This window comes from Rousettus aegyptiacus, unplaced genomic scaffold, assembly GCF_014176215.1.
Source record: "Rousettus aegyptiacus isolate mRouAeg1 unplaced genomic scaffold, mRouAeg1.p scaffold_m13_p_10, whole genome shotgun sequence".
Taxonomy (NCBI): Eukaryota; Metazoa; Chordata; class Mammalia; order Chiroptera; family Pteropodidae; genus Rousettus; species Rousettus aegyptiacus.
This window is the reverse complement of record NW_023416285.1, coordinates 86,256,936-86,275,110: the sequence shown is the minus strand read 5'-3', so window position 1 is coordinate 86,275,110 and position 18,175 is coordinate 86,256,936. Positions and strand designations below refer to the sequence as shown.

The following is an 18,175-nucleotide window of genomic DNA, read 5'->3' as shown; positions in this document are numbered from 1 at the left end:
AGCAAATGACAGAAGATTTAAACAGCGTCGCTCGGCTGACGGTGACAGTTCAAACACAAACAATAAGGAAGAGTTCAATCAAAATTAACAGTACAAAACGTGACTTCGCGTTCCCCAGGCACTTACGTGCTGCTGCCAGTGAACTCGTTAGCGCGGATGTTCTTTGGTCAAAGAAACACATTCAGTTTTAATCTTACACATTGGCCCCCCGTATGTTCCTGCAGAATCCCATATTCACCTGGTCGTTACAGAGCACTATCCAGGCTGACGCCCATCACAGTAAACTTTGTGGAAATGAGGGAACAATCTGTAAAATGCCACAGTCCTCTGTTCTCCTTTAACACGGTGTTTGTTTAAACAATATAGCACAACATATCTTTTAAATTTTTTTTTATTTTTTTTTTCAATAAGGCACATGACGTATAGAAATACTGAGGTACAAAATGCAAATTTCTGCATAAGAGTTGTAAAATAATCATTTTGGAAAATGAAGGTGAACATCATCTTCCAGAATATTCAGCTTTTAGCTTGTTTTTTCTTTTGGACCAGTTCAACCAGCAACTTGTACCTAGCGATACAGTCTTCCTGTAGGAAGAGAAAAAGAGAGGTGAAAACAGTTACTTCCACGAATCAGCGCAGCCCTCGTGAGCCTGCGGGGCCTGCTCGCGGGCTGGGCCCAGTGCTAGAGAAGCAGCCTCGTGTCTCTGTGCTTTGCACGGAACCTGCCTAGAGCTTCCCGCGTGAGTCCACCTGGTCCCCAGCGGCCGAGGCTGACTGTCCAGCCCCAGGTGTGGTGTGAGCCTCGGGGGAGCTGTTAGTGAGACCTACGTATGTCATTATGATGATGACTTTCAACTGCTAACTGTAAAGATCATTTTTAACATTTCGCCATTGCATCACAACATGTCACTTCAGAGAAACTGAAAAAACTTGAGGCTAGGCGTCCACTGTTATTGTCCTTTGGGTCCACCTCTCCCCAAGGGCGGCCGGGAGGGTGCGGGATGCGCCAGCCCCGCGGGACGCCTGCAGGGGGTGCGTGCAGCTTCGTCCTGCACGTCCCAGCCCCACCTCGACCTTCCTTCCGGGCCGTCAGGTTCAGAACTTGTAGCTTCAGATCCCAGCTGCCTGCAGCTGTCACCCTTGGGGCGGGGACTCATGACTGTCATGTTTATCACAAGGTACTTTCCAGAATCCATTTCTGTTTCTGTTTTAAAAAGAACAAACTTGCCTCAATGGCCAGGGTAAGTCTTCACTAACAAGGCCCAGTGCAAACTGATTCCTGCTCCACGGCCCCTGATTTTCTCAGTGGCCTCAGACGGGGAATGGGTGTTCGTTCTCTTCCTAGAATTTTAGCCCGGTCGCGTCATGAGAGTGTAATAAGTGCCTTTTCTGCCTCCCCAAAGACATCTTGCCTAGTTTTAGTCTTTAAAAAGAGCAGCTTTTCCTTAATAGCTCTGCTGCCTGCTGGTGCCACCTAGTGCATGATGCCGAAGGCAGGTGGCCAGTACCCCGCCTGGAGGACGGTGTGGGCCCCGGCTCTGAGCAGCACCCCAGGCAGAGGCTCCTCCTCCAGGCCCAGAATTCCCAGTGGCTCGAGGGCCACGTAAAGGGGGTCACTCCTTAGCAGGCAAGCCCTCCGGCCACCTCTCCTGGACTTGGTTCCAATGTCGAGGCTTAAAGGGAATGTCTACAGGACAATAAAAGCCCTGCTCATCTCAGTGGAAACAGGAAGGTTTCCAAACCCCAAGGCAATGAGTTTCTGAGTGTTCTATCTTTAGGAATCCACAGTTCCAGCTCCTTCATTTTAAACCAATGTCAATTTATCACACATGCAAATGCCTGTGTCCTGACAGATGCTAGAGAAATTCAGGGAAAATAATTACTTCTGGCAAACCAGTTGGAGAGGCTGGGAGAATCTGTGTTTCTCAAATAGATCAACTGCTAATGGTTTTATTTTTCTCCCCGGGAATTCTCGACCTCCTCATTTTAAAGTGGGTGATAGATAACTAGACCTGTACACACGGGGACATTCATGGCCACAAGCTAGATTTTCCAACATCGAATTTCAATTAAAAAAAAATAAGAATGTAAATGAACATCAATGTGCCCAGGGGCTACTGAGCGCGAGGCACAGAAGGCGGAAGAGATCGGTGCTCTTGATTTCTCAGTGCTCTCCGCGCCTCAGACCCAGAAAAGCAGCCCTGGCGACTGCGGGTCCTTAAAGGGCCGAGTTGGAAAGATCAGGACGGGAAGGGTGACAGCCCCACAGGGCCCAGCAGAAGGCAAAGACGGCGCGCAGCCGGCTTTGCCCAGGGACGCCCACCCTCCCGCCTGAGCTGTTATTCGAGAACTACCTGCAGAAGTATTCAAGCAGATACTGAGAGCTGTCAACGGGGAGAACAGCCTGTTACAGTCAAGGCTATGGAGGGCACAATGACCCCGCACACAACATGCCTCCTGGGCCTCTGGTCAACTCGGTGCTCCCGCTGGGGCCAGTGAGTCACGCCGCCGAGCTGGGGACTGTGGCAACACTGTCCGCCGCCGCGCGCGTCCCTCGGTTAAACGCTCCTCACGGCTACAGAGCCGGCGGGGCCGGTGGTTTTGAGACCCCGCCGCCTCACTCCAGCTGGCAGGGGCTTGCACCGCGCGTGACCTGCCGCTGCTCCACTGCCCTCACGGTGACCAGGGCACTGGCCGGCCACCCCGAGCGTCGCTCAAACTGCAGCCCGAGCAGAGCGAATGCCACAGGGCCTGGCAGGGGAATGGAGGGTGGAATTTATGATCTACGTGAGCGGTTTTCCCTGGGAAAGGCTCCCCGGGCTGACCGGTGAGCGCCGCCCTGCCCAGGCACCCGGCGCGCAAACGAGAGGCGGCGCGGGCAGGTGCAGACAGACGGCCCCGGGCGAGACGCGGGGACACCGGGCGCGGCCGGCTCCGGCCCCGCCTCACCCACCTTACTCTTGGACGGGACGCATTTGGCGATTTTGTCCCAGCGGTCAGAGGATCCTTTTGGGTACTGCTGTAGCGCCAGCTCCAGAAGCCTCTGCTGGCTCTGAGTCCACGGCTCCTCCGCGGCGGGGCCCCGATCCCTGCGCTGGCCCTCCTCGTCGCTGGACGCGTTTTCCGAGTTGTCGAAGTCCCTCTGCCGCCGGCCGCGGAGCTTCTCCTCGGGCTCGGGCGGCCTGGCCGGCCGCCGCCGCCGCGGGCCGCCGTCGGGGGCCGCCCGGCCCTCGGCCTCCCGCGCGTCGCTGTCCTCCGCCGCCTCGGCGTCCGCGGCCCCGTCTCGCTGGGGGGCGACGTCGTCCGGCGAGGCCAGCGCGGTCCTGACGGGCCTGGCATGCGGGGCTGTGCACCTGAGTTCGGAGAGTCTGACCATCCCTGTGGGCAGGGGACGGGGCACGGTCAAGGTCAAGGTCACGGTCGCGCCAGGCCACAGGCGCGGCAGCCTCCCACGGGCAGACGGCGTGCCGGGCGCCCTGCATGCGAGATTTCACTTAATTTTCGCACCGTTCGAAGAGGAGAGGTGTCAGCGTCCTAACTTACAGTCTCAGAGCATCGGGCGCGGGCGGGGCCGGACCCCAGTTCTGCCGGACCCCAGGCCGCCGCCCTCCCGCCGCTCTGAGGCGCAGCGGGCCGCAGAGAGTCGGGCCGTGAACCCCGAACGCACAGGTCCGAGACGGGGCCACCTGCGCCTTTCTAGGCGAGGACGGCCCAGCGGGCGCCGGTTCCGCTCGCGCGACTAAACCGCGCTGTTGGGCCCCGCCCGGCTCCCTCGGGCATGGGCCACCGGCACCCGTGGGGTCCGCGCCCCGCCTGACGCTGCTGCCGATGCCACCGCGATGCCTGTTGGTTTCGCTGCTCGACAGCAAAGGGCAAATGACAGGGATCGCCTCAGAGACACCCGCACGTGTTCAACTACGCGTTTCCCGGCCTCTCCACGCTCCTCGCCGCCTCCTCTAGGAAGACCTGTCTGTCCCCCACGCCACAGCACACTGCCCTTTCAGGACGTTTTTGGAGACTCTCTTGGAGGTCGGCTTCTTCCACACATCACTTTGATAGAGAAGGCGTCTGGGAAAGCCCTCTTTCCTAAAGCCCTGCATCTGCGTTGAGCTGGAAGGTGTGGGAGGCGTTTTCTCACTTCCCAGTTCCAAGAATGGAGAAGCTAACAAAATTCCAGGTAGTCTCAGGGGAAAGAGTCGGGGAAATACAGATTCTTGGGAAAGCTGCCTGTTGTCTATTCCGAAGGACAATGCTGTGTGATGCAAACGTTGGCTTCCCCTTGTAGCCCCCAACCCCCAGTACTAGAGAAGAACAGGTTTTTAGAGTTCTTTAAACTTATTAAATACATCTTAGCACCTACTGTACAGGGTTGGATTGGCTCGTTGGTGCCTGTAATTCGACTTGGTAAAACTATTATGCAAACGTATTTAAAGAGGATATTGAAAGGGATCTATTTTGAGGAAACTTCTTTAGATTGATGAGGGGAGGTGGGCGCTAACTCACCTGGGGAGCAGGAAACAGCATCCTTCAGTTGCTTGGCTTTGGTTGTCACCTGTTTCAAAATATAAAAGCAAAGAAAACCTTACTTTCCACATACCTACTGTAGGTCCAGTGAACTATTTCATATAAGTTTCGTGTGAAGGACCAGGGTCGACTGAATCTTAGGCCTGGAAGGACCCTGGGTCATCAGTCCAACCCATTTATTGAAGCAACAAGGAAACTGGAGCTTGGAAAGATCATATGGATAGTCTGGAGCAAGTCATTTAATCGGTGGCAGAGTCGGATCCAGAACTCAGGCCCCCCGACTTCTGATTCAACGACAGTTCCATAATACCAGGCTGCCTCTTAAAATACACTAGTGCCAAAATGACTATACAAACAGGTCATGATTTTAGTTAGAATTTCCTGAAAGAGAACACGTTTCTTCCCTGGGGAACAGTATACCAATGAGTACTATGAACACTGGGGAAATTTACTCTTATGCTAATGATGTTTTAATAATATAGAGTCTTTGTGTCCTAGAAAGAAACTCTAAGAGCAGGTAAGAGTGACACTAGAATTATTGGCGGAATGGGGTGGCTGGACCTGAGACCCATGAGACATTGACATACAAGAGTGTGGATCCACACAGATGATTTCGTTTGGTGGCAATTATTATATTTTGTCTCTATATAAATGGCATCATATTGCACGTCTCATTCTATAGTTTGCTTCCCCCTCCCCCATTTAACAATGTCTCAGAGATCTACATATGGATTTCCCTTTTAAAAAATTGAGAGAAAATTTAGAGTGGAAGGTACAGATTTTAAATGTATAATTCAATGAGTTTTGACTGAAAACCTGCCAGAAATCTCCCCAAACCTGAGTAACCAACATTCTATAGAAGATCACTATTACCCTAGAAAGTTCCCTCGTGCCCTTAAGTCAATCCCTATCCTGCCATAAACAACCACTGTTTTGATTTCTACTTTATATATATATTTTATATATATATAAAATATGGGGTCTAAATGAATTAAAAGCTTAAAAAATGGATAACCGTCCCTATGCATTTATTAAACAAGCCATCCTTTTTCCATGAATTAAAAAATGTTGACTTGACTAAAATTATTTTCAGTTGTATAAATGGTCTATTTTTCTATACTTTCTATCCTATTCTATTAATTCATGAACTAGTATTTCACTGCTTTAATGAAACCTGAGAGTAAAACCTTAGACGAGCATGATTGTGAAGAACTCTGAGTTAGGCAGCGGTGGTATTCAGCCTTGGTCCCACCTTTTATTGGGGGGGGGTAGCCTTGAGCAGTTTCCAATCCTTTCTCTGTCTCATGCATTAACTTCTGTGATATGTGGATAATACTAATAAAATTTTCCTGTTAGGGATTTAAGCTCTTAGCAAGATACCCGGCAGATATTAAAGGCTCAGTAAATATTACCTATTCTAATCGACATGGCTCACTTATTCTCCATTCACACAAAGGGCAGAATTAGAGGAAATATTTAAAGCTGCTTAGAAACATGCTTCCATTTTGTTCCCCACCGTCCTCTCTCCCCCGATGACCTTGTTTCCTGTTTTGTGGAGGGAAGATGAAGTTATCCAGCACGCACGTCCCCGGCGTCCAACCTCCCGACTCCAAACGTGACCATATCATCACGCAGCCGTCCCTCCTGTTACCTCCGTTCAAGGGAAGGAATCGTCTTCCCTCCTCCTGAACCCTCCATCAATCAATCTTCTTTGCTTTCATCTGGAACACCTCCCTGTCCATCGGATATGTCCCATAAACCTTCAGACAGGTCTCTGAACACGATCTTCCTTTGAGCGGTTTCTCTTCCGCGTGGCTTTTATGACAGAAGCGTCTCCTGGTTTCCCCTCTTTCTCTGAATGTTTCCTCACTGGCCCTTCCTATTATTGTGCTCCTGCCTCTTGCTCCCCAATGTTCCTCGACATTCTGTCCTTACCGACCACAGGTTTTTTCCCATTTTCTCCTCTGGTATCTCATGCCATCTTTTCAATAATGCCTTAGGAGAAAAAGGATTAACGTGTATCTATCCTGACCTCTACCTTTGGAATGCCAGGCTGACAGGAATTGACCTTCTAACACAATAGATCATGGGATCTGAAAGGACCCCACCTATAGAACAATGAGCTTACTGTGTACCAGGCATTGTTCTAAATGAGGTGTGCATGCGTGTACATATTTCTCGCAGAAGCCATACTAGGTAGGTGTATAATGATTATCCCCATTTTACAGAATCTGAGGCCAGAAAGAATACTAACAGGCTAGTAACTGAACCCAGGCAAGTGAATCTCCAAATTCACATAAATTCTACCTTTCAAATCCAAATCTCTTATTTCATAAATGAAGAAACAGGCCAAGTGCTCTTTCTGCCGTGCTACATGGGCTTCCTTCTAACTGCCACTAATCTTACACAGCGGTCTCCTAGCTCCACAAACTAAACAAATCCCAGACTAAACTCATCAACTTCTCTGCTTTTCTTTCCTTCCTTAACAGTACTATTACCCCAGTCACGTAGGCTCCAAACCTGAGTCAATTTTTGAACTTTTCTCTCCCTCCCCAACCAGCTACTATGTTCTTCACAATATCAGTCCTATCTGTTCCCTTCTCTCTTAGGCCTCCAACGCCCAGATCAGTCCTTCATTCTCACCCAACTGAACTACTATATCTGCCTTCTGACTGGTCCCCAACTTATAGTTCTTGTAGAATAGTATCTCTAAGGCAGAGTTCCGGTCAAAAAACCTTTGATGGGTCATCACTGACTATATCATAAAGTGTTCAGTTCTGAACCTGACATCAAGGAAATTCACAATCTGAAGAGCCTTTCCTGCACGTACGCTTCCTTCCAGCAGTCCTAAACAATTAATGCTCCCTAGTCATAAATTCCCTATCCTGTACTTTTGGCCATCGTCGACACTGTCTGAAATGATCTTCCTTGCTTCAGTAAACCTCTCTTTAAATATCTGTCCAAGCCAAACCATCCTTCCAAATACTCTCTAATGTGGCTTCCTGTCCTTGAAGGCATCTCTGATGCCCACCACAGGACTACTAACTCTGGTGACAGTTAACCACTCTCCTCTCAACCTCTGCTACATTTTTAAGATTTTATATTATCATATAATAAAATTTCCTCCTTACAGTTCTATGAATTTTAATACAATTATAGATGCATGTAATCAACACCACATACAGGATATGGAACAATTCTTCCCGCCCGCCCCCCCCGCCATCATCTTTTTAGAAAAACAATATTTTAGAGATTATTCTAGAATACTATACAGATTTCTCTCATTTCTTTAACAGCTTGAGATACAATTCACATACCATACCATACCAATGGTTAATATTGATAACCATTGAATTGTACACTTCAATGGGTGAATTAAAGTGTACAATTCAATGGTTATTAATATACTCAAATATGTGTAACCATCACCATAGCCAATTTTAGAACATTTTCATCACTTCAAAAACACTGAAGGATTCAGCTATCACCCCCAAATCCTCCCCACCCCACCTCTCACCTCCAAAACTAATTTACCTGTCTATATAGAATCCCATGTTCTGGGCTTTCATATGAATGAATCATGTGGGTTTTTGCGGTTGACTTCTTTCGCTTTGGGTAATGTTTTCCAGCTTCATTCAAGTCGTAGTATATATCAGCACTTCTTTTTTATTGTCGAATAATATTCCACTGTATGGATTGCCACATTTTGTTTATCCATCAGTTGATAACACTTTGTGTTATCTCCATCTTTGGCTATTATAATTAACAGTGCTATAAACATTTGTGTGGGCATGTTTTCATTTATGTTGGGTATATACCTAGGAGTAAAATTGTTAAGTTATATGGTAACTCTATGTTTAAATTTTTGTGGAACTGCCATACAGTTTTCCAAGATGACTGCAGTACTTTACATTCACAGCAGCAGAGTACGAGGCTTCTGATTCCTCTAGATTTTTGCTAACACTTATCATCACTCAACTTTTTGATTCTAGCCAGCCTAGTGGGTTTTGAAGTGGTATCTGGTGTCGTTCATGGAGGTGGTTGGGTAGTGCTCTGGTGTGCTCTGAAGATGGCCACTGAGTGTATTGATTCTAGATCCCCTGGGAAGGGCTCTGGTGCAAGCCAAAGTTAGCCGCTGCCTGTGTCCTGCCTGAGGCTACTTGATATGAGCTGCAGAGTAATCTGCAGATGGTTGGTACTTGTGCTGGGCTTGGGGGAGTCTGGGAGAGATGGAGCTGTGAACCAAGGGCGGCTGTCACTAGTACTACCAGGCTTGGAGCTTCTTAGCACGAGTTATGGATCATGTAAAGGCCAGATGATGCTTGCCTGGGGTTTGCGAACATTTAAGAGATTTTAGGAAAGTTCACAGCATGAGCCAAGATAGGCTATTTGTATGGAAAAGCCACTGTAAGTGGCCTGGGTGGGCTGAATCACCAACCTGTTAGCCAGATTGATGGAGACTCAGATATGGCGCCTACCTGCATGTGCAGGCTGGCCCAACAAAGGAACAATGGCTTTTGCCAGCACTTCTGTCTAGGATAAAGCTGCCCCTCCACCCCTTGCCCTGAAGCCAGACAATTCAGTTCTTCCCCATATGTCCTTGGCACCTTTCAAGATGCTGTTCCAGTGCTGGAGCTCAGAGCGAGTGAGTTTGTCAATAAGTAAGGCCGTGTGTGGGTCCTTTAAGAGGAACACCTATGACTCTAGCAGCCCCTCGGTCTCAGCAACAATCCCCGCACAGCCGGAATTTGTGGGGACTTCTCTTCCTGGCACTAGAACTCTGGGCTGGGGATCTTTGTGTGGAGTCTGCTGCAGCTGAGACACCCCTCTCGATTTTTAACTGCCACACATAGGTGTGGGACCAGCCTGTTCTGCATCTCCGCCCCTTCTACCAGTCTCGAGGTGGCTTTTTCTGTACGTCCTTAGTTACAGGACTTCTGTTTAGTGAGACTTTTCAGTGATTCTCACTGAAGTAGTTTAGTTTTGTAGTTTAGTTGTAATGATGATGTGGTCGTGGGAGGAGAGCCACAGCCTTTACCTACTCTCCCATCTTGACCGGAATGCCTGCCTTTCTTCTTAATAAAGAAATTTACAGCTATAAATTTCTCTCTTAGCTTCACTGCCTAAGTTTTGGTATTTTATGTCTTCGTTTTCATTCATCTTTAAGAATTTTGATTCCCCTGTGATTTCTTCTTTGACCCATTGGTTATTTGGAAGCAATTTCCACATATTTGTTGATTTTTCCCAACTTCATTCTGGCGACTGATTTCTAATTTCATTCTATTGGAATCAGAGAACATAGTTTGCACTATTTCCAGCCTTTTAAATGTACGAGGCCTAGTATAAAGCTCAGCGGCCAGGGTGTTGCTGAGTACAACAGTGTGCCACTTCAGGAAAGTTGCCTTCCAGTGAGCATGGTCATCAGCAAATCTACTTCTCTCCCACAGATTTAGATGACATCAATTACATGAGTGCCAATTTACTTTTTTGAAAAGGCATACTTGACAAGTAAAATTGTAAAAAATTTAAAGTGTAAAATGTGATTTAATATATGTATACATTGTGAAAAGATTCCCCCCAGTCAAGTTAATTAACATATCCATTACCTCACGTAAGTTCTCTAAAAAAAAAAAAAAAAAAAAAAAGTGAGGTAATGGATGCATTAATTAACTTGACTAGGGGGAATCTTTTCACAATGTATACATATATTGTATAACTGTATAATTTCAATTACACAATAGTGTTAACACCTACAGTCGCTATGTTATACATTAGGTTCTCAGATCTTGCTCATGACCTTCGACCAACCTCTCCCAATTTGGTCCATTCCCCCAGATCCAGGCAACAACTTTTCTACAATCAGTTTCTATGAGCTTGACTTTTTGGGGGCTGAACAGTTATATATACATACCTCATTTTCTTTGTCCACTCATCTACTGACAGACACTTAAGTTTTCACACCTTGGCTACTGTAAAAAACGCTAGCCGTTGTGCTATTGTTTACAAAACGAATAGTTTATATAGTATGGATAGTGTTAAAATACTATATAACTATACTATATAGGATAACTATATAGTTACATAGTGTAAATAAAATGTAATTTTATAAAATTATATATATATATTTTACGAAAGTACAGATATCTGAGATAATGATTTTGCTTCCTTTGAATATACACCCAGAAGTAGAATTGCTGGATCATATGGTAGCTCTATTTTTAATTTCTTGAGGAACCTCCATAGTGTTTTGCATAGTGGCTACACCAATTCACATTCCCATCAACATTGCACAAGGGTTTCTATTTCTCCACATCCTTGCCCATATGTTATCTTTTGTATTTTTGATAAAAACCATCCTAACAGGTGTGAACTGAACTCATTGTGGTTTGGATTTGCCTTCCTCTGATGATTAGTGATATTAATACTTTGTCACATACCTGTTGGCCATTTGCGTTTCTTCCTTAAAATATGTCTATTAAGGTCTTTTGCTCTTAAATATTTTTTGGCTATTGAGTTGTAGGAGTTCCTCGTATATTTTAGATATTAACCCCTTATTGCATATATGGGTTGCAGTTTTATCCCCTACTTCATAGCTTGCTTTATCATTTTGTTGAGATTCTTTTGTTATGCAAAAGCTTTTTGTGATGTAGTCCTACTTGTTTATTTTTGGTTTTTGTTGCCTTTGCTTTCAGTGTCAAATAAAAAAAAAATCATTGCCAAGACTGATGTCAAGGAGCTTTACCATTTATGTTTTCTTCTAGGAGTTGTATGTGTTCAAGTCTTTAATCCATTTTGAGTTAATTTTCATGTATGGTATAAGATGGTGGTTCAGTTTCATTCTTTTGCATGTAGCTGTCCAAAATATCCCACCACCATTTATTGAGGCTGTTCTTACCCAACCGTATATTCTTGCCTATTTTGTCATAAATTAATTGACCACATATGTATTAATTTTGGGGCTCTCTATTCTGTTCCATTGATCTACGTGTCTGTTTGTATGCCAAATACCATACTGTTTCAATTACTATAGTTTTGTAATATGGATGAGCATATGATGCCTCCAGCTTTGTTCTTCTCAAGACTGCTTTGGCTATTTAGGGTCTTTTGTGGTTCCACACGCAAAAGGATTGTTCATTCTATTTCTGTGGAAAAAAAAATGTCATTGGAATTTTGATAGGGATTGCATTGAATCTGTAGATTATTTTGGATAGGTAGGTATGGATGTTTTAACAATGTTAACTCTTCCAATCCATGAACGTGGATTATGCTTCTATTTATTAAGTGTTTTCTTCCCTTTCTTTCATCATGTCTTATAGTTTTCAGTGAATAGATCCTTCACTTTTTTGGTTAAATTTATTCCTAAGTATTTTATTTTTTGAAGCTCTTGTATGTGGAATTATTTTCTTAATTTCTCTTTCCAACAGTTCTTTGTTGTTGTATAGAAGCACAAGTGACTTTTGTGCACTGGGTTTTTTTTTCCTGCAACTTTACTGAAACAGTTTATAAGTTCTAAGTTTTTTTTGTGTGGAGTCTTTAGGGTTTTCTATGTATATGTTATCTGCAGAACAGAGATGACATGGTCATCACCAAACCTATTTCTCTCCTAGAGAGCCTGATGACTTCAAGAGCGTGAGTGCCAATTTACTCTTGAAATGTTTAGTGTTATATTTTCTCACATGTTCCACATTGAATTTTTCAGCTACTCATTCCGTTTCTACATCATGTGCAATTGCAGAAGTTACATTATGAAGACAATGCGACTTGGTGACAAGCTACTGTTAGGACTTTTTTTCTTAGAGTCTTCTTGGGCGAATAGATATATTCCTACATAGGTCTCATATACTTAAGGCTTTACTTCAGCATCTGAACAAATAATATTATGGGTTATTAGCTTGGGTGGGCTTTTGGATAACACAAGATCCACATGTGTATTAAAACTCACATGGATTATAGGATTGTGGGGAAATTTGTTTCATTATGTTCTGATTCAAAGCAGAAAACACTTTATAATCCTTCTTAATACAGTTATACCTAACTTTATCTTTAAAACTCACAAAATTGGGACCCTATAATTTAATCCGGAACATCTGGGTTAGGGCTGAGTGAATGAAAGAAATTTAAAATAGGTTTTATTTCTTCTTGTGCAAATACTGATGAATGTGACAGAAAATTAAGAAAAATGAAAATTATATTCTGTATGGTATTGATAGGACCAGTGGATAGTCAAATGGGGGCACATTTCTGATCAATACATAGAAGAAATTTCCAATTTTGTGAGCTACAGAAAGTGTATTCTCATATTCCTGGCATCCTCAGATAACTCAGAAAATAAATATTGACTACTAGAGATGACTTCAAGTCATAGTTTCCAAGTTCTGCCTGACTTGATGATGTCATAAGTGTTACTCATAATAAAAATCATGTAACTGAAGTTAGTTATTTTTATATATGTTTATTTTTCATTTATATTTAATTTTGGCCAACTTTCTGTTTGAATTTAGCACCCACATAACTGAGAACTACAATAATTTACAAAGGGCACTCTGTTTCCTGAACATTAAATAAACCACCTGAAAAATGTTTCCAGCTGGTAGAAGGCAGCGCTGTTCATTCTTATTATTTCTCTAATATCTTTTAAAATGTTCTCTGTCTGGACAGAAAAATATAAGAGGTAATAATAATGTTCCTCTTAACCATTTAAAATAAGGCTTTCCATTAACTTCCTGATTACTGCTATCAGTAATTTAGATGGCCATTTACTGGGAGAAAATACTTCTGCTAGCAGAAAATAGTGTAGCTTTGCAGATATTGTTAGTCCATCAATGAGATACTGTAACAACACAACATATATTCACTCGTCTACCTCTTTTAAAAATGGTTTCCCAAAATTTTTAGCACAAGGAAGCAATTTTAAATTACATTAACAATTATTCGCATCTGCTCAAGGGTCACTGGTCTATTGACTGGCTGCATCTCTAAGCGGTACATTAGTAAAAAGGAGTTAAAGCAAATCAGAGTAATAAAATAAATCTCTACTATAAAGTATGATGCTATTACCAGAACATAGATTATAATGTGAGTTAAACCAGTTCCTTCATGAATAAAATCATCCCTAGGATTCAAAGTGCATGTGATTGTAAGTAGTAAATTAGATCTGGCTTTCAAAGTAAATACTATCTTCTCGAGGTAAGATACGGGGTTCTGATAAATGAGTACAATTACAAACTCAGTATATTAGTAGTACACGACACTAAGGTCCAGAAAAAATATATAAGAATGTTAAATAGGAGATACATAATACAGAAAAGCTTTAATGTAATCATGCAAGTATGCTTTGCTTGAATGAGTCAATAAAGAAGATGAGCAGTGTTTAGTAAAGTTTAATCAGACCTCAAATATTTCTGTGGTTCAACTATTCAAAGAGCATATGGAAGAGCTACTCAGGAGTAAAGCCACATTAACTGGCCAGTGTCTTGGGACAGTCAATACCTTGCTCTCCAATTTATCCCTCTTTGGCCAGCAACTCAGAAACCCAAGATATTTCACTTTGAAGATATTATTTGATCAAGGTATGCAAACAATAGTGCTGCCTAATGTGCAGGGTTCCAAATCAAGTTCTCGCTGAACCAAGAGGGCAATGTGGCTTTAATAAGAGTCAGATGATCTTGGTTCTAGTCTCAGCCTGTGATTAACTAGCTTCTCAGCCTTGAACAAATCCTTGATCTCTCTCTTTCTAGAACTCATATCTGCAATAAGTGATTATTACATGGTTTACGATTGTGTAACAATTCATATTAACAAAGTATTTGCGTAATGTCATCATATTTTATCCCCCGACTATCCTGGGAAATTCATCTCACAGATGAAGAAACTGTTGCTCAGAGTGATTTGATGACATGAAAGTAATACAGCCCATGAATGGTAGAGTTAGGGCACCAAAACCAGGCTCCCTTTTAAATTCCATTCTCTTTCTGCTTTTTGTCAAAACAAACAAAAAAAAGCATTTTTCTGTGATTCACCAGATGTGACATTATTAATGAAACAGCTTTTGTTTTGTATCAATTACAAAAGACCTATTAAGCACCGATTAGTGCATCACCGTACTGAGAACAGTGGCGTACACACAGACCTAGTGCCCTCCACCTCGAGGAGCTTCCCATCTGGGTATCTCTTTGCATACTCACGCACGAGATTTACAATTAATGAGGACTGTGTTTATACGGAAGAAAAATTATTGTTTAAAGCAAAAAGCCTTTTATTTCTAAATTAATGTTGGCTAAGGTGATAAAAGAACAATCCAAGACAGGCCTGTAGTACTGACAGCTTGGGAGTTTGGCCTCACCTCTGAAGAGGGATAATTCTGTGCTGTTTTACCTGAGTTACTGCCAATCACTTACTGAAAGAATTTAGTAAAGATACAAGCCATTTGTATTTCAGTTTTCTCAATGCGTGTCAAATAAATAAATCTCTCAGCAAAATCTGTCCCCTTGTTAATTTGCAAGGGTTCAAAAAATCTAGCAGACTAGGTGGATATCTCGTCCTTCTCCACTACTGTTTGCTCCTTCTTAAGCTATGCGCTCTGAGGAATAAGACAGGTGAACCACCCAAAAGGAGGACAAGGGCCTTTGACAGGAGAATACAGCCAGGCAAAAACATTAATCGACGGCTCTAGAATCCCTTTGAGAAGCAGAGCTGTCTTTATTGAAGGGACAGTCTGGCAAGTGTTTCAAGTGGAGGTTAAGGGCTCCCACTACCCCCCGGGCTGAGGAGTCAGCTGCCACCTAGACTTCAGAGGAAGGAGCGAAGTCCTCTGGAGCACAGGTTGAGGGTTAATCTGGAAGAAAGTGAGGGAAAACAGAAGACAGGAGGAGGGACAAAGCCAGAGAGGGAATAAGGTTAGAGGAGAAAAGAAATTGGAGATGGTGTGACCAAGGGGGCACTGGCTGGGAATTCCCCTATCAAATCACTAAGAATACTGATCATAGCGTAAGCTTCAGGCTCCATTTAATCTAGATCCACCCCTGCTCATTAATGCTTTTGTATGAGTGGAGTCTTTCTGAGAAACTCAACGTAGTAAAGTATAAAGGGAGCACCCTAGGATGCAGCTATTTGAGGAAAGAAAAGTATCAGCCCTGCAAATCAACACAGATATCAAGAAGATGTTCAGACTTTGACAGGAAGTGGAATCACTGGTGTCTTAGATAATTCGTTCTAAACCTCCGAGAGGCAAGGAGAGTCCATCCGACATCTGGGTTACAACAGAATGACAAGGATAATGGCAAACAGTATTCTAGAAAGTAATGTAAGCTCTTCACTCCACAATTTCAGGCACATCATCTAACGTTTGTGTGCCTCCAGGTTTCCCACTATGAGCCTCCTGAAAATTCATTCCAGAGCTAATGATCAATTCTGTACCCATAGAGCCATTGAACTATTAACAATTAGCAAAGTTGTATGATACAAGACTAACATAAAAACCTACTGTATTTCTACATATTAGCAATGGATAATCTGAAAGTGTAACTAAGAAAACAGGTGTGAGAAGATATCTTACCTTCACAATAGCCTCGAAATGATAACAATACTAAGAATAACTTAACAAAAGGAGTTCCAGACTTATTGAAAACGACAAACATTATAGATAGGAATTAAAATGCTCTAAATAAGTGGAGAGACATTCCATGGTCATGGATTTGGACACTCAAAATTGTTAAGATAGCAATCCCCCCAAAACTGATTTATGTATTCAGTGCAATCTCCGTGGAAAAGGTTCTTTGTAGAAATTGGTTCTTTTCCTAAAATTTATATGGAATGCAAAGGACGAAGAAGTCAAAATCATTTTATGAAAGATGAAAAATGAAGCGATTTGTACTCTTGAATTGCAAAATTTTACCATGTAGCTGACCAGTGTGGTATCATCTGGATAGGCCCACATGTCAATAGAATAGATTTGAAAGTACATAAATAAACCCCTATATTATGGCCAACTGATTTTTCACAAAACTAGCAATGGTGGAAATGACAGCCTATTAACAAATGGTTTTAGGACAACTAGATATCAATACATGAAAAAAATGGACTTGACCTTGAGAAGAAAAACAAGTGTTGGTGAGGATATGGAGAAACTGGAACTCTCATGCATTATTAGTAAGGATGTAAAACGGTACAGCCACTTTGAAAAACAATTTGGCAGTTTCTTAAGGAGTTGAACATAAAATATATGACTTAGCAGTTCCACTTCTAGGAATCTAACCAAGAGAAATAAAAACATACACCCATGTAAAGACTTGTATGTTAATATTCATAACAGCATTACTAAGAATAGCTAAAAAGTGGAAATAATCCCAATAACCAAATACTAAAAAGATGAACAACATTTGGCATTAATCCATACAAGTGAAAAAATAGGAATGGACTACTGACACGTGCTACAAGATGGATGAACTTCAACTAACTTTTGTTGAGTGAAAGAAGCCAGATGTAAAATAATATATACTATACAATTCCATTACATATAATTCAGAAAAGCCAAATTTATGCATATTCAAAATGGATCAGTGGTTGCCTGAGTTGGAGTGAGGAATGACTGCAAACTGGGCTGAAGAAACTTTTTGGGATAAAAAATGTCTAAAACTGGATTGTGGTCATTGCAAACGCTACAAATTTACTAAAAATCATTGAATTATACACAATGGGTAAATTTTATGTTTTGTAAATTATATCTTAAATTTCGTTTTGGTAAGAACACAACATGAGATCCATTCTCAATAGTATCATTAACTATAAGCACAGGAGTGTACAACAGATCTCTAGAACTTCCTCGTCTTGCATAACGGAGATTTTTGTGCCCTTTGAACAGTGATTCTCCATCTTGCCCACCCCTCAGCCCCTGGCAACCACTATTCCACTTTTTGCTTCTACGAGTTTGACAATTTTACACAGCTCAAAAGTGTAATCATGCAGTATCTGTCCTTCCGTAACTGGCTTGTTTCACGTATGTTTTCAAGGTTCATTCATGTCACATATTGCAGAATTTCTTTCCTTTTTATGGCTGAATAATATTCCATTATACATACACACACACCGTATTTCCTTTCTCCGTTCATCTGTCAGATGCGGCCACGTCTTGACTGCTGTGACTACTGTCGCAATGAACGAGGGAGGGTAGATGTTGCTTAGAGATCCTGAATTCACTTTTGGTTACACACCAGAAGTGGAATTGTTGGGTCATAAAGTAATCCCACTTTTAATTTCTTGAGGAGCCTTCAAACTGTTTTTTTCTATAATGACCGAATCATTTCACATACTTGCCAAAAGTGTGCAAAAATTCCAAGTTCTCCATATCCTTGCCAATACATCTTTTGATTTTCTGATAATAGCCGTCCTGACAGGTGTGAGATGATATCTTATTGTGGTTTTGATTTGCATTTCCCTGATGATAAAGTGATGTTGAGCATCTTATGTACCCGTTCGCCATTTTAAAATCTTTTCTGGGGGGAGGGACTGAGTTGTGGGAGTTCCTTACACATTTTTGAGATTAAGTCTTTGTTGGCTATGTGGTTCGCAAATATTTCCTCCCGCTCTGCGGGTTGCCCTTTCACTCTGTTGACTGTTTCCCTTGCTGTGCGGAAGCTTTTCATTTTGATATATT

General features: G+C 42.7%; 1 protein-coding gene across 2 annotated transcripts in view; it reads right to left on the bottom strand.

The window, feature by feature from the left end:
* Positions 1-373: 373 nt before the first annotated feature.
* The window catches only part of DNAJC1 (DnaJ heat shock protein family (Hsp40) member C1), a 186,503-nt gene continuing 168,701 nt past the window's right edge, over positions 374-18,175 (bottom strand). For both annotated transcript variants that reach the window (XM_016124540.2, XM_036228145.1), the window contains 3 exons: positions 4,504-4,552; positions 2,954-3,378; positions 374-585 (listed from right to left, as the gene is read on the bottom strand). In XM_016124540.2, coding sequence (XP_015980026.2) covers positions 517-585; positions 2,954-3,378; positions 4,504-4,552 — 543 coding nt within the window. In that variant the 3' untranslated portion in view covers positions 374-516. The remainder of the gene's footprint in view (positions 586-2,953; positions 3,379-4,503; positions 4,553-18,175) is intronic.